Source organism: Apteryx mantelli, chromosome 1 (genome assembly GCF_036417845.1).
Source record: "Apteryx mantelli isolate bAptMan1 chromosome 1, bAptMan1.hap1, whole genome shotgun sequence".
In the NCBI taxonomy this organism is placed as follows: Eukaryota; Metazoa; Chordata; class Aves; order Apterygiformes; family Apterygidae; genus Apteryx; species Apteryx mantelli.
Window position 1 is genome coordinate 8,417,116 of NC_089978.1, and position 13,232 is coordinate 8,430,347.

The following is a 13,232-nucleotide window of genomic DNA, read 5'->3' on the forward strand; positions in this document are numbered from 1 at the left end:
ATAGCAGATACTTTGTTTTAATTTCCTTGAATTTACTGTTTTGTGTGTCAGTTCCTTTGAAAGAGTCTTTTTGTCTGATTTCTTTTTCAAGTGACTGTGCTTGAGTGTCAATAGCACGCTGCTATGACAGTGACACATAGCTACTTAGGACTGGTTACATGTTTAAACATATGCACCAGAGCTTTGCAGTTGTTGATGATCAATTGGGTTTTAGATTTACTTCCCCAGGCAGAATGCTCAGGAATTAAAATGAACTCTTCATTCACCATGGATCTTGAGAGTTGAGAGCCACTTCAGGAAGTATTGCCCTTAAGTACCATGTGTTTCTACTGCTGAGCATCCTAGCCAGCATATTTAACTGAAGCACTTTTGTTTCATTCTGAATAAGGGATTTGGGGGAGGCAAGAGAAAACAGTCATGGCTTTGTATGGGAAATAATAAATACATGAAACATTAGGCAGAAATTTTATATTAATAAAGGCTGCAGAGCTTTCAAAGCGCTAGTTTATCCAAGGCCTTTCAGAGCCGGAGGATGGCTCAAGGACCTTTCCACATCCTCTGCTCTGCACCCTGTGATTGTGAATGTGTGCCTCCTACAGCCCTACAGTCACACTCCACTCCCAGCTCGCCTCACCCTCTTCTCATAGGCCTTTCAGGTGGTGAGGAGTCGATTAGAGATGTTGTGCAGTCTTCATCCTTGGAGATTTTCAAGACAAGACTCGATAAAGCCCAGAATAACATGATCTGACCTCATTGCTGAGCCTTCTTTGAACAGGAGGTGGGACTAGAAGCCCCCTGAGGTCCTTCCCACCCTGAATTATCCTGTGATCCAGTGATTGCACTGATTCCTGGAGAGGCAGCCAACCTAGTGTCCTGAGCACCTTCTGAGGCAAAAGGCTTTACACACCACTAGATACAGTGGCCAGCCACACACATCTGTCCTCTGAAGTGCATATTTTCCATTAGAAAACAGGTATAATTTTTTAATTCCTCTCTGAGCGTTGGGGCAGCAGGTGCTTGTCTAAGCTGGTGTAACCTACCATGTACTGAATAAAAGGGTTGTATGCTGGGCATCTGCTTGGGGCAGGAAGAGAAGAAATCCTGTCCACAGTTGTGGAGCAGAAAAAAACCTTCTTTTACAGTTGTTGAGCCTGGGGCCAAAGTGGTCCCTTCAGGTACTGAGTCCGTGCTGAAGGAGAGGAGCTGCCTGCTTAGTGTTCACTTCTCCTATGCTTATTTCACCATCTACCTGCAGGCCTCAGAACAGTGAGGTCTGTTTGAACTGAGGCCTATGATACCCTATGGAAAAGAAAATTATCTTTTTCTTTTCACAGATAAAGCTACTAGCTGGAGAAATTGGTCAGGGCTCGAGGCCAACATTGATTGTACTAAACAGCAATGAACTTTGTTTTGTATGGGAGAAGGGAGTTGTTCTTGCTTTAGCTTCTGCCTGAGCCTCTCATGAACCTTAGACTGGTTGCAGAGTTACTGCTGTTAGGGCTGCTGCAGTCAGAAGAGGCAGAATAACTAATCTGTTGATCTTTAAATTAACACCAGCACTCATGGGCCACTGGTTCAGTCTGGGAACTGCATTAAAATTCTCAGCAACTGAAGTATGCAAAACTTGACGCCTTCTGGAATTTGTATTAACTTCTCTTTGTGGCTGAAGCAGGATTTATTCTGGCATTTCATTTGTAGTATAGTTCCTGACTCCATATCTTATTAAGTCTTAGACTTTCAATATACAAACCACAAGGATGTGCTAAATTAGTAGTTTCTCATTTTTTTTGCATAGCACAAAACAATCTTAACGGAGAGCCAGTCTCATGAGTTTTTCCCTTCTAGCATATAATTACTCAGATAACTTTTTTCCCAGTGGTGACCTACTGACTAACCAGTTGCGATGCACAGCAACCTAGTTGGAATTGGGTTTGAGTGGTTTAAATGAGCTCTGACCATAGGAGACATAACTTCATAACTACATCAATTGCCCTCTTGGGAGAGAAGTAATCAGGAAAGTATTTAATATATTTGTAGTTTGTTTGGGTGCAATATAGGACCTGAAAACAAGGAGGAGAATCTAACCTCATGTGAATGACTGGCAACTTGATACCATCAACAAGTACTCCACAGTACACAATTTAAGATTCATTAGGAGAAAATAAATCTTTCTCCACATTTGTAAGAGGATGTGTTTGTTTATGTGTTCTCTGTGTAGGTGCTTAGAGCTCCAAATAGTCACTGGGTAAATTTGCAAAATGCTGACATTACTAAGGCTGTGTTGACAGTCTGGTAGATGTGTCCTTTCTTAAGTGTCTCTTATATAGTGTCCATAGTACTCTTTTTTTCTTAATTTCTGTTTTTTGAATTAGAGATAATAACTAAGTTAGTTTTGCTTTTGTAAACAATCAATTTCTCTTTACATTTTTTTTCTGTACAATATCTGGTTTTCAAAAACAATCTAAGAAATTTTTAAAAAGCTGTGTCATGAAAGATTTTAAAAAATCATGATATCCTTCTTAATGTTTTTAGATTTTACAGAAGCTCACTTTTACAAAATATGCATTTCAGCTGGATGTTACACGCTCTGGTTCTAAATATAGCCACTTAATTAAATCCTAAGCTTTGGTTATACAAGTGGAAGAAGTACCTGGATATAGTAAACTAAGGTTTTTAAGGCCAGAAAGGAGCATTAAATTGTCCAGTCTACACTGTTATACAGACCATCACATTTCAGCCACTTGCCTCCCATTGTGTGTTTTGTGTGATTTAAAAATAGATAACTTAGTAGGATTGCAGTAGAAGGAAGCAGTCACCTAGCTAAGGTTTTCACATGGTGGTCTGCAGAGCCACTGGTATCACAGTGGGAAGTAGTTGTTATTCTTCCTGTATTAAGGCTTCCCGAGAGTCAGAGCTCATCCCAGAGGATATTTTTGACCATCTAAATCAACCACAGAAGCAACTATAAATCATTTCTTTTCACCCCAGATGGCTGCTTCTTAATTTGTTTGTTTTTTGGGTCAAGTCTTTGTAGAGTGTATTTCAATCATGATCATATTTACAGATAACATCAAGGTTGGAAGAGCAGAGAAAAAACAGAAATAAGCATCAAAATAACCTGCAGAAATTAGAAAAGAAGGGGATATTACTAATGAAGGGGAAAGAAGCTCCAAGAATTTGAAAATCTTATGTTTGTGAAGACAAAGTGAATGGAAAAAAATGTCCAGCTGGAGGAAGAAAATGGAGCAGCTGAACCTTTTGTGTTAAAACCTAAAGTTTTCATTGTCTCTTTACTGTTGCTCTCTAATACCCCTGTTATATCTGATGTAATGAAAAATGCAGTGCTGGAAGCAGTTTTGGATTAGGGATGGAGGGTTAGAGAAAATGAGGGATTGTATCCTCGCCCATTGAGTCAATCATCTACTACCATACTACTGTAGTGGAGTCACTGCTTTGTCTAGTCATTGATAGATGTATTTTAGAAACTGTGACCAGGACCCCTGAGAGCCACAGTGAGCCTGTGGAAGGATGGAGTTGTGATCTCTGTCCCCAAAAGCATAGATCTCCTCTGTTTTAGGCTAAAGGAGATTCTGAGGGTAAAAAGTAGGTGGCTGTATTTCTGGGGGTCCATCACTTAATGATGTGCTAAGCTTGGGCAGTTCATGGGCAAATCCTGCAATTTTAAATGCTGGTTGCAGCATTTTACAGAAGGAGGTGATGACACAGGATTTAGTGCAAGATTCACAACCCAAAACTAGGCTGCAGGAGGTAACTTTGGGGTACGCTTATAAAGCCTGGTTTTCCAAAACACACACACAGGTCATGTTGCTCACATAAGCAACCTCAAAGAGTTCAGACCCGCTGTTTTTCATATGAACTGTAAATAAGATCAGGAATTCACTGTGACCAACTCGCAGGAGTAGAGTTACTTGCAAATAGAAGCATTTACAGATCATGCCCTTGGAGAGCTGTTTGAAAATATACCCCCATCTGCCAATTTGTAGTATGATATGAAATTTTACAACCAAGTCATTAAGTAATTACATGTGTGGAAATATTTCACACCTTACTAGATCAGCTTGAATCTACCAATTAGAAGAGAACAAAGGAAGTAACTGTTGGAGGTTTTACATTTAAGTGTTAAAATCTCTCCTGATTATAGATTTGACTTGACTCCCTTCTACCCCATCATGCCCAGAACACAAGCATGGCTTTGGTTAGATCATTTTAATGAGTTAATTGGTTATTTAGTGGACAGTTAATTGGTAGTGACTTGAAGAATGTTTGAAAAGTTCCATGATTCATATAATCTGTAGCTTAATAAAACCGTCTGACCGTTTGACTACTGGAGTAAAGCAGAGTAGGGAGAAAACATGTAGGTTCCTCTGCAGTGTGTAAATACAAATCAAGTTTGTTTTGCACACATGAGGTTGCTCAGAGTGAGTTAAAGCTTTAGACAAAATCATAAGTGCTCTGGAGAGTTTCTCTTTAAGACGTTATATCCTCCAAGACTTTAATAGCTGGGGGACGGTTGGTTGCTCTCTGACCACATATCTGATTCACTATGGATCCTGTAACTTTGGTAGCAGTGACCTCATTTTGGCAAAATAATGTGTGTCATTTACTGAACCTCTTGCTGCTTTAGCAATCATGAGAATATTAGGGTTATAACCTGAGTAATTTATGGAAGAGAGATGATTCTTAAATATTCTTTTATTTTCTTGAAATGGCTTATTTTATTGAAAACATATTTTAGCTCTGAGTGAGAATGAGAGATCCTCAGCAAAGCACCCAGGGGGAATTGTGCTGTCCAGTGTGTTGAAAAGGTGAATTGTAATGTATGGGTGTCTAGACGTTTCCTCTTGTTGCTGTCAACAGTCCAGTTGGCTGTATTTTTTTTTCCAGTGAATAGGAGCATTGATTTTCCTCTCTCTTTGGCCAGAGCTTTCATTTTACATATCTTTCTCCTTCTGTGTCTCTTTTTCTCTCCCTCCCTCTTTCTTTGCTCTCTCTCTTTCTCTATCTGTAAGAGAGGGACGACTTTAAGAGCTGACAGTGAGCTTTTTAACTCAGAATGATTCACGTGAGACACCTGAAAGGCAAGCTCTGCACCAGCATCACTGCAAGAAAGGTAGGGGTTCGGGGGTTAAACAGTTTTCTTAAGAGTTTGCGAAACTTAGTAAAGGATACATAACATAAAATAAATAAAGTGTGTGGATCTGTCAAAGAGGCAGAAAAAGTTTGGGAGAGAGCTTAAGGAGTTTTTAAACTCTGCTATTTGGGGTGAATTCTTTTAATTAAAACTGATGTATTTTTCATAGGTGGAAAAAAGATGCACCTCTCCACCTTTGAATAATATATGTAGTGTGATTTTTCTATGGATTGTAAAGTATAATTATATCACTGTTGCGCTTCACAGAGCTGCGTGCATGTATAAATCTGCAGTTCCTGGTTTTTCCCTGATTGATTTTTTTTTTATACTTTCTGAAAGTTCTCCTTATCCAGCTGTTATTTATATTCACTTCCTGAATCAGAGCCTGACCCAGTAATTCTGAGTGATTGTAGATGTGACGCATGAGCTATTGCATACACCTTAATGTTTCAGTCGTGCACTTCAAGTAATACGCGCTTGTAGGAATCATGCTCTTAATAAAAACCCTTACAACCAAAAGCAGTTGTTTCGGCAGAGAAGCGACAACGCTTTGATAGATGGGCCCGAGAGTTGTATATGTTGTGCTTGCTCGGAGTTAGTAGAAAAGAGGAGGGAGAGGGAGAGAGAGAGGGGGGAGAAAAAAAAGACAGGGAAGCAGAGAGAGAGGAGAGAGAGGAGAGAGAGGAGAGAGAGAGAGAGAGAGAGACTTGGCAAAGGAAATCTTATGGGTATACTGAAACAGCAGATCAGAATAGTGAAACCAGAGCCAGAGCTGAAATGTGATGCTTTTGCTCTTTTGTGCTTGTTGTGGTTCTCATCTTCCCATTTAGAGCGCTGCATACTATTCAACAGAATATTTTGATCACAGATTGAACAATGCAGCAATCAAGCCTGATAAGCCACCTGGAAGTTTTGCTTGAGACGATTTCTAGTGGGTTTTCTGATCCCTGTGAGCATCATGACTGCCTTTAGCATTGTGGAGGAGGACTCGAGTTTCTTATGAGGGCCCCACTTGGAAAAGCAGGCTGTGCAGATTCAAGCCTCCGGTTCTGTTCATGCTGTTCCAAAGCCTTTTCTCACCCTTGCTGATTTGTTTTTATGATTTACATATACTCCCGTGGAGATTTACAGAATGGATTGTCTATGCATTGTCACGACCAAGGTAGGACTGGAAACATTGCTGTTATGTGTACATATCCTTCTGCTATTTTTCCGTTCCTGTAATTAAATAGATTGAGCATGTACTGTGTCAGGTTGCAAGATAAAGTGATAAATAAGCTTCGCTTCAATGAGCTTTTTGTTCTCTTTTTCTGAAGATCATGCAGTTTTCTTCTATAGCACTTCCTAAATGATATGTAATTTACTTATTTTTACTAGCAAAAGGAAAATGATTTCATGTTTTATCTTAGCCTATGCTTGTGTCTATTAATATCTCCAGCTACTGGAGCACTTTCAGAATACATGGTATAATGCACATATTTTCTCAGCATATCATACCAGTTTATTCTATAAACTATAGAATACAAAAATATGGGGACATTATATGACTCCTAGCATTTTAGAGAGGCCAATCAGATGTAGTTTAGATAGTCATGATGTTCCTGATTGGAGAGATGCAAGTTTCTGTGGCTTATTGTGTCTTTTTTGGGGGAAAAAACATAGCTTGCTTTGCACCTCTAGGCCTGAAAAATAAAAATGCCTCGGCCCCCAATCAGCACTCTTATACTGGTGTTGGGTCCAGCCTCACTGTTTGGGAAAGGCGCCTCCGAATAATTCCTTACAACCATGCATGTAAAGGGTTCGGTATCCGCCACAGCCACAGCAGGTTAAGGGCTCGGTGGTTAAGGACACTGCCCGAGGTAAGGGTGAGCCGCAGGATTCCGGGAGACGTCCTCAAACTTAGCAAACTCCCTTAAAATTAAACGATGGGGGAGATAATCGGGGAACTCCCTTTCTGTTGCTACGGGAGCGGCAGATCACCACATGTTCGTGCCGGGATTTGCACATGGTGTCGGTATTTATAAGGAGCTGTTGCGGGGGTAAGTCAGGACACGAAGGCTCGGCACAGCGGCTCCCTGTCCCCGTTTGGCTTTGACGAATTTGACGAAAAACCGCCACCCCGCCGGCGGGGGAAGCGAGGCGGGGGGAGAGCAGGAGGCGAAGGAGGCGGCAGGCGCCGCGCCCGCTGCGGCCGCCCTCCCCGCCTGCCTGTTCCGGATGGTTCCGGATCACGCCGGTCTGGGCGGGCTCCGGCCGGCCGGGCTGGTTCTGAGGCGGTGCGGTGGCGCGGCGCCCTGCCCCTGCCTTCGGGGCAGTAACACACATGGTCTCCCTGTTACCTCAGTACAGGGCTTCCAGCTCCGCTTATCCACTATAGTTTTCCTCCTAGCTCTTCCGTGTCCTCAACCTGCTGCTAAATGGCCGGATTGGCCTGAAAGTCGCTGCCAGCTTTGGCGCTGCAGTGAGGTAGGGTGGTGGGTTGCGGGGGATCCACTGCTTGGATGCACGCGAGGACACCTTATTAACATATACGGATGGGCTGGATAACGGCCAAAAATTAGTTTCAGGACACTTTCATACTGCAAAGGCTTGAAGCCACATAAGTTACGGGCGGTTTTCTTGTCTTGTTTTGGTGTCGTACGGAAATAGCTGCACCAGTGACTTTGTAATAAATTGATCCATAATCTGCTCTTACTTGGTTCACTGTGTGTTGGAATAACTCTATTTCCTTCAAACCGACAACATTTTTATCACATCAGTTTATTACCAGTTTTCACCAGTATAATGAAAGCAGATTTTGAGTACGTTTGAGATTTATTTTAAGATTTACTTGAATAAATATGAATTCTGCAGAACAACAGTATGGTCATTTATGGCCTCTGATCTGGTGATTACCTTTATTTAAATATCCATTTGGCTGATTTGTGCAAATAATTGCCACTCCCATTCCTGGAGAAATGGATCTTAATGTCAAGAGAGAGTAAATATATCAGTTTTATTCTTCGCATCTTGTAAATAATAGAAAGGGAGTAAAAGATGAATGCTATTTAAACTGCAAAAGATGAACACTGTTTAAAAAGTTGATATTTGTAACACATGGCCAGTAAACTTACTCTGGAATTTGCAGTATTTACAGTCTATAGAAAATGACATAAATACCATGGTGGAGTGAATATGTCCTTGTAGATTACGTGCAATGGATCCAGCGAGCCCGTTTTGACCTCTATTTTATATTGTGGAAGAAGCCATCTAATAAAATTAATTTCTTATGTGCCTCCTGAAATCTTAATTCCTATTATTTTTTCAGTCAAAATGTAAGATATGTTTAAGATAGATTTAAGATATTCATTTGTATAGATTCTTCCTCTCTGTTTTTATTTCCTTCATATTTTTGTGCATTTCTGAACCCAGGACCTAACAAATGCTGAATCAGTCTGAGATGACATCATATGGTTCGTTTTAATTGATCATGCCCCCAGTGTAGTTTCTTTCTTGCTTGCTTCCATAAAGCACATTATTTTGTGGCATTATTTTATCTTTAGGAAGAATTCAGTATAAATAAAAGTTCAGGTCAAGACTCCATCTCAGCAGGTGTATCAGGAGGTTTTGAAAAGGGAGAACATTCCCACTGTGCCTCCCAATAGTTAGAGGCAACACGCTGTCCTCTCCCCTGGCAATCAGATCTCCTTCCTTCCTTGTGCCCTTTGGAGGATTACAAATGCAACAGTAGCTACAGTTGGTGGAAAAGAAAACAGATACCTCTCTGTTGCCAAACAAGTTTCACAATAATAGGGGCTGCTTTGCTGAACCCCCCCCCCCCCCCCCCCGCTCTTGGTGTCAGATGGCTTTTCACTCAAAAAAACCAACTTTCCAGCCCTTGCCGTTACAAAGGTTAACTCAGAAGTGTAAACTATAAAGGTTTAAAACCCAGAAGACAAATGAAGAGAAGCCACAATGTAATTTTTGATTTTTAAATCTCATGATTGCAAGGTGTCATATTCAGGGTTTTTGATACTTGCAGCTGACAATCACAGCACCATAAAAAATGAGAATTGAGTAAAAACATAATTGGCCATCTAGTCCTCTATCACAGGCAGGGACAAAATCTTCTTTTATGACAGAGTTTTCAAAACTTCGTGGCAATCTAGTCTAATGTTTTATTATCCTTAATATTAGTAAAGGAACTAAGATTTGTCAATGACTGTTACCAATGGTGTCACCTCTTGTTTTGTTTAGGAGGTGAATTTTGTGGTTTTGCTTAAAAACCCAGTTATTAGAGTCCAATGATCATCCAAAAGTTACTGTGTTTTGAGAGGAGTTTGCAAAGATGAAACAAGTGTACACTAAAGACGCAGATAATAGATACCAATTAAAAAAAAAACTACATTCACCAAACTGAAATCATTTGTTGTTTGCTCCCTGACTCCTGATTTTGTAGCACTGAGAACTGGCAATGCTAAGTTTCACGTGGACTTGTGTTCTCCTGGCTTGCAAACCGGAGAACTGACTGCCTTCAGACCTTCAGACCTGGGGCAGAATGCCCAGTTTGACCTTGTTGGTTTTGTTAGCTACAAAAATAAACTTTGGTGGTCCAAATGTTGAAAATCCTGCAAAAATTACTCTGTAGAGGTTCTTATTGTCAGCTTCAATTTGACTCTTTATAGTGATTTAACCCTGATTATGCACTGCATAGGTTCCATGTTTAATTCAAGTGTGACTGACCTCTGTGGGACCAGAAAATTAAATTAAGAAGTCATTATTCATATGAGTGGAGAAATGAACATGTCTATTTGATTTTTTATAGTTAATGAAAGACTCGGTCCATTCTACAACGGTTAGGTTTCTGTACTGGAAGTACAGCTATTCCATGAACTTTCTGTCATTCTCAGTGGTGAGCCCTGGTTTGCTTGAAACTGCAAATTTTGCTAGCAGGATTAGTGAAGAAGTTGGGCTTTTTTTGCTTTTGCTTCTTCTGAAAATTCTGTTCTGGTTTGGAAAATTATCAATAACTCTCTCTTCATGGCTGTTCCTGTAACACCCTTTGTAAGGATTTATTTCAAATATGTTAAAAAAATGAAGGAGGAATGGAAGGAAAAGACTGTATTTTCTGATGGTGCTGGAAAGCAGGGTCATATGCTTGTTTATTTTGCTAAAACATACCCAAAGTTGATCATGTTCAGTTCTGACTGGTCAATTTGCCAAGAGCCAGTAACATCTGTCTATCATATATTCTTCTGCTGATCTGGCAATATATTTAGAACAGGAGAGACCAATGTATACGCTCAAGGCAAAACTCTGACAGATGTGCTAGCAGAAGTCTCAATACAGGCAATAACTGTGGAAAATAATAAACCACAGCTTTCTAGTACCAGACCAATATCTGGCTTATGCCTTGGGTATAGTATGACTGTTTAGTTAACCTGAGTAGGCCTCTGCCACTCCACACGCTCACCACCCCACTTTGCAGCGTGAAGTGAGGATTCAAGCAGAGCTACACCATTCTGAAGCAGAATCAGGGAGAATTATAAAATATGCACCTCCTAGCCTGGTATTTTGTCAGCGTTAGCTTTCCTTTCCCCATAATCCCAGCATGAAAGGCAGGGCAAATTTCAGAGCTCATCCTTCTCAGCAGCATCACTATAGGTCTGACTGAGTAGATTCTGTGGCTGGACTAGTTAATTTTGAAACTGCCGGCTGGTCTGTGTTAAGCATATCATTATATATCCCTGTCGATAGCATGCTGTACTCAGGGAAGATAGGGCCAAGTTTTGTGTGCCTGTAGGATACTGAGGATTCCCCAAGTGTGAGGGAATCCCTCATTTAGCATTTAGCCAATAGAGTGCCAACCCAATAGATATAAAGGGCTTATTTAAAACACGGATGAAGAATGGAAAAATGAGGGAGTTGCACCCCTGGAGTGACCTGGCTGTTTCAGCCTCCCTGATTTAGCGCAGTACCAAAACTCATTGAAAGATGTTCGCAGAAGAACAGAATGGTGAATCAGATGACCTCCTCAGGTCATCTGCTGGAGATGGAGAGGAGGCCCACCAACTGCCTCTCAGTTATTGGTCTCACTTTACAGAGGTGAATCCGCTATGAGGTTAAGTTGGATTATTTCTATCAGTGACCTAATGCCAATGCAAATAGCCAATCCTTACAATATTTATTTATGCCTAAGTACTTTTGTAATAAGTCTCACTGAAGAAAATAGGCCTGTTTTTTTCCAATTACGTTAGTATCAAAAAATCGATATAGAGAGTAAAAAAACAGGATATACCTAGAGAGTGAGGTTCAACTTATTCTACTTTCTACAGGAGGAGCTATATATGTTTGGGAGGCTGCTCATATAGTTAATCACAAAATTTGGAGATCGTAAAGCAAGGTATAAATACTGAGGTTGAACCAGTGGTTCAGTTGTTGTAGACTGGTATAATTTCACCAAAACCAGTAGCTAGCTTTAGACAGCTACACTAGATGAAGATCTGGCTTAAATTTAGCTGGAGAGGAAACAAAAAATAACCACATTTCTATGTGCCTGCATATTGTTAATAGTGCTAAATGGATCTGGGCAACATTTGTTGTTTTTTCTTTGCAATACTTCAGGGTTTGAATCATTGCAGTTTAAAATCATAAATTGGGTAGCTAAGTTTTTTTGCTGAATTTCCAGGCTATAACAAACTCAAAACAAAGGAAACATAATGATTTTCCCCCCAGAGATTCATATTTAGCTAAAATCAAAATCCTTTTCTATAGGCATTATTAGGTCCTGATGAGCACTTCAAACTGTGGTGTTTTCCTGCCAGATCCTAAAAGTGTAATAGTGCTGAATCCATGCAATTTACATGTAATTTAGTTAACTCTACTCTGAAGTGGCACTTGAGGACAGCTTTGATGACTATGGGTTGGCTGCTGGCTAAACTGCAGTCTTAGAAGAGCAGGAGGATCCTTTTCATTGATTACCATTTATCTTAGCTAGAGAATATAGTCATAGATGACAGACAGATGGGGAGTATAACTGAGTATTTATTTCAAATCTTTATTTACCAATGTTAAATTTTGGAACAATTATTGTAAGCCTCTGGCTTTTGGATTTCAAACATTATGAATGTAAACTGATGAGACACGTGTTGTCTTTTCTAGAAAAAAAAAACATTTTGGGGGGGAGTCTCAAGAAAATTACACAGAACAAACCAATGTGCATTGCATATGTAATGTCTTGTAATTATATCTTGTCAAAAGCTCAACTTTTTTCTCCTTTATTCTTTAGAAATATGGTAATTGTCCCTTTTCCCTTGTAGTTAATTATAAATTTCAGGAAGAATTAAGTCTGTTAAATCTCTTCTTCCCCCTCTTCCCCCTCCCTTGGTCTCTATGGTAGCAGCAGGAATAGAAGGGAATTACTTTGATCTCCATTTCTGAGTGACATTTCGTTTCTTCCAAGCATTGACCTTGTTTAGTGCAACTGAAATTTTCAATAGATTTCATTAGATTATAATTTGCAGATCTCAGAGAGTTGTCTTTATTGAGATTGGTTTTAACTATGAAGGCAGAAGGGTGATTTGTTTCATAAATCTATGAACAGCTCTATAAACTGAGAAAAGAAAATGTTCAATTAACTGTTCAGGCAGATATGGTTAGGGCTTAATACTACTGTACAGCAGTGGAGAGCTGCACACATAAGGAAAGGTGGAAGATACTGAGCAGGACAACCTGTTCTTGCCTCAAAAAATGATAGTGCTTCTTAGTGATAGTAGAGCTATACATCCTTACCAGGTCTCTTCTCTAGTAGTCTGAGGGCTGGTACTGGGCAGAGGTGGTAAGATAATATCCTACCACCAAGGTGAGATGCATTTTTGTGCATTTCACATAGCTGAGACTGACCAAATGGATTCTTTGCAATGTCCAGGAGGCCACTGAATGCAGAAAAGATGGGTCTTTTAGCATACACCCTCAACATAAGCATGAGTTTCTTTTGTATTTTAGTTTGTTTGCTACTACCATGCAAATTTCCTTCTGTCTCTCTTCACCTAATCCAAGGCTTCTGAAAAAATGAGATGTGTGCAGTCAAGGGGAAGGCAAT

The 13,232-nt window shown here is 40.1% G+C and overlaps 1 protein-coding gene across 1 annotated transcript in view; it reads left to right on the plus strand.

Annotated features, from left to right (window-relative positions):
• Positions 1-5,046: 5,046 nt before the first annotated feature.
• DLG2 (discs large MAGUK scaffold protein 2) overlaps positions 5,047-13,232 on the plus strand; it is an 856,812-nt gene continuing 848,626 nt past the window's right edge. The window contains exon 1 of the mRNA XM_013943075.2: positions 5,047-5,131. Coding sequence (XP_013798529.2) covers positions 5,075-5,131 — 57 coding nt within the window. The 5' untranslated portion in view covers positions 5,047-5,074. The remainder of the gene's footprint in view (positions 5,132-13,232) is intronic.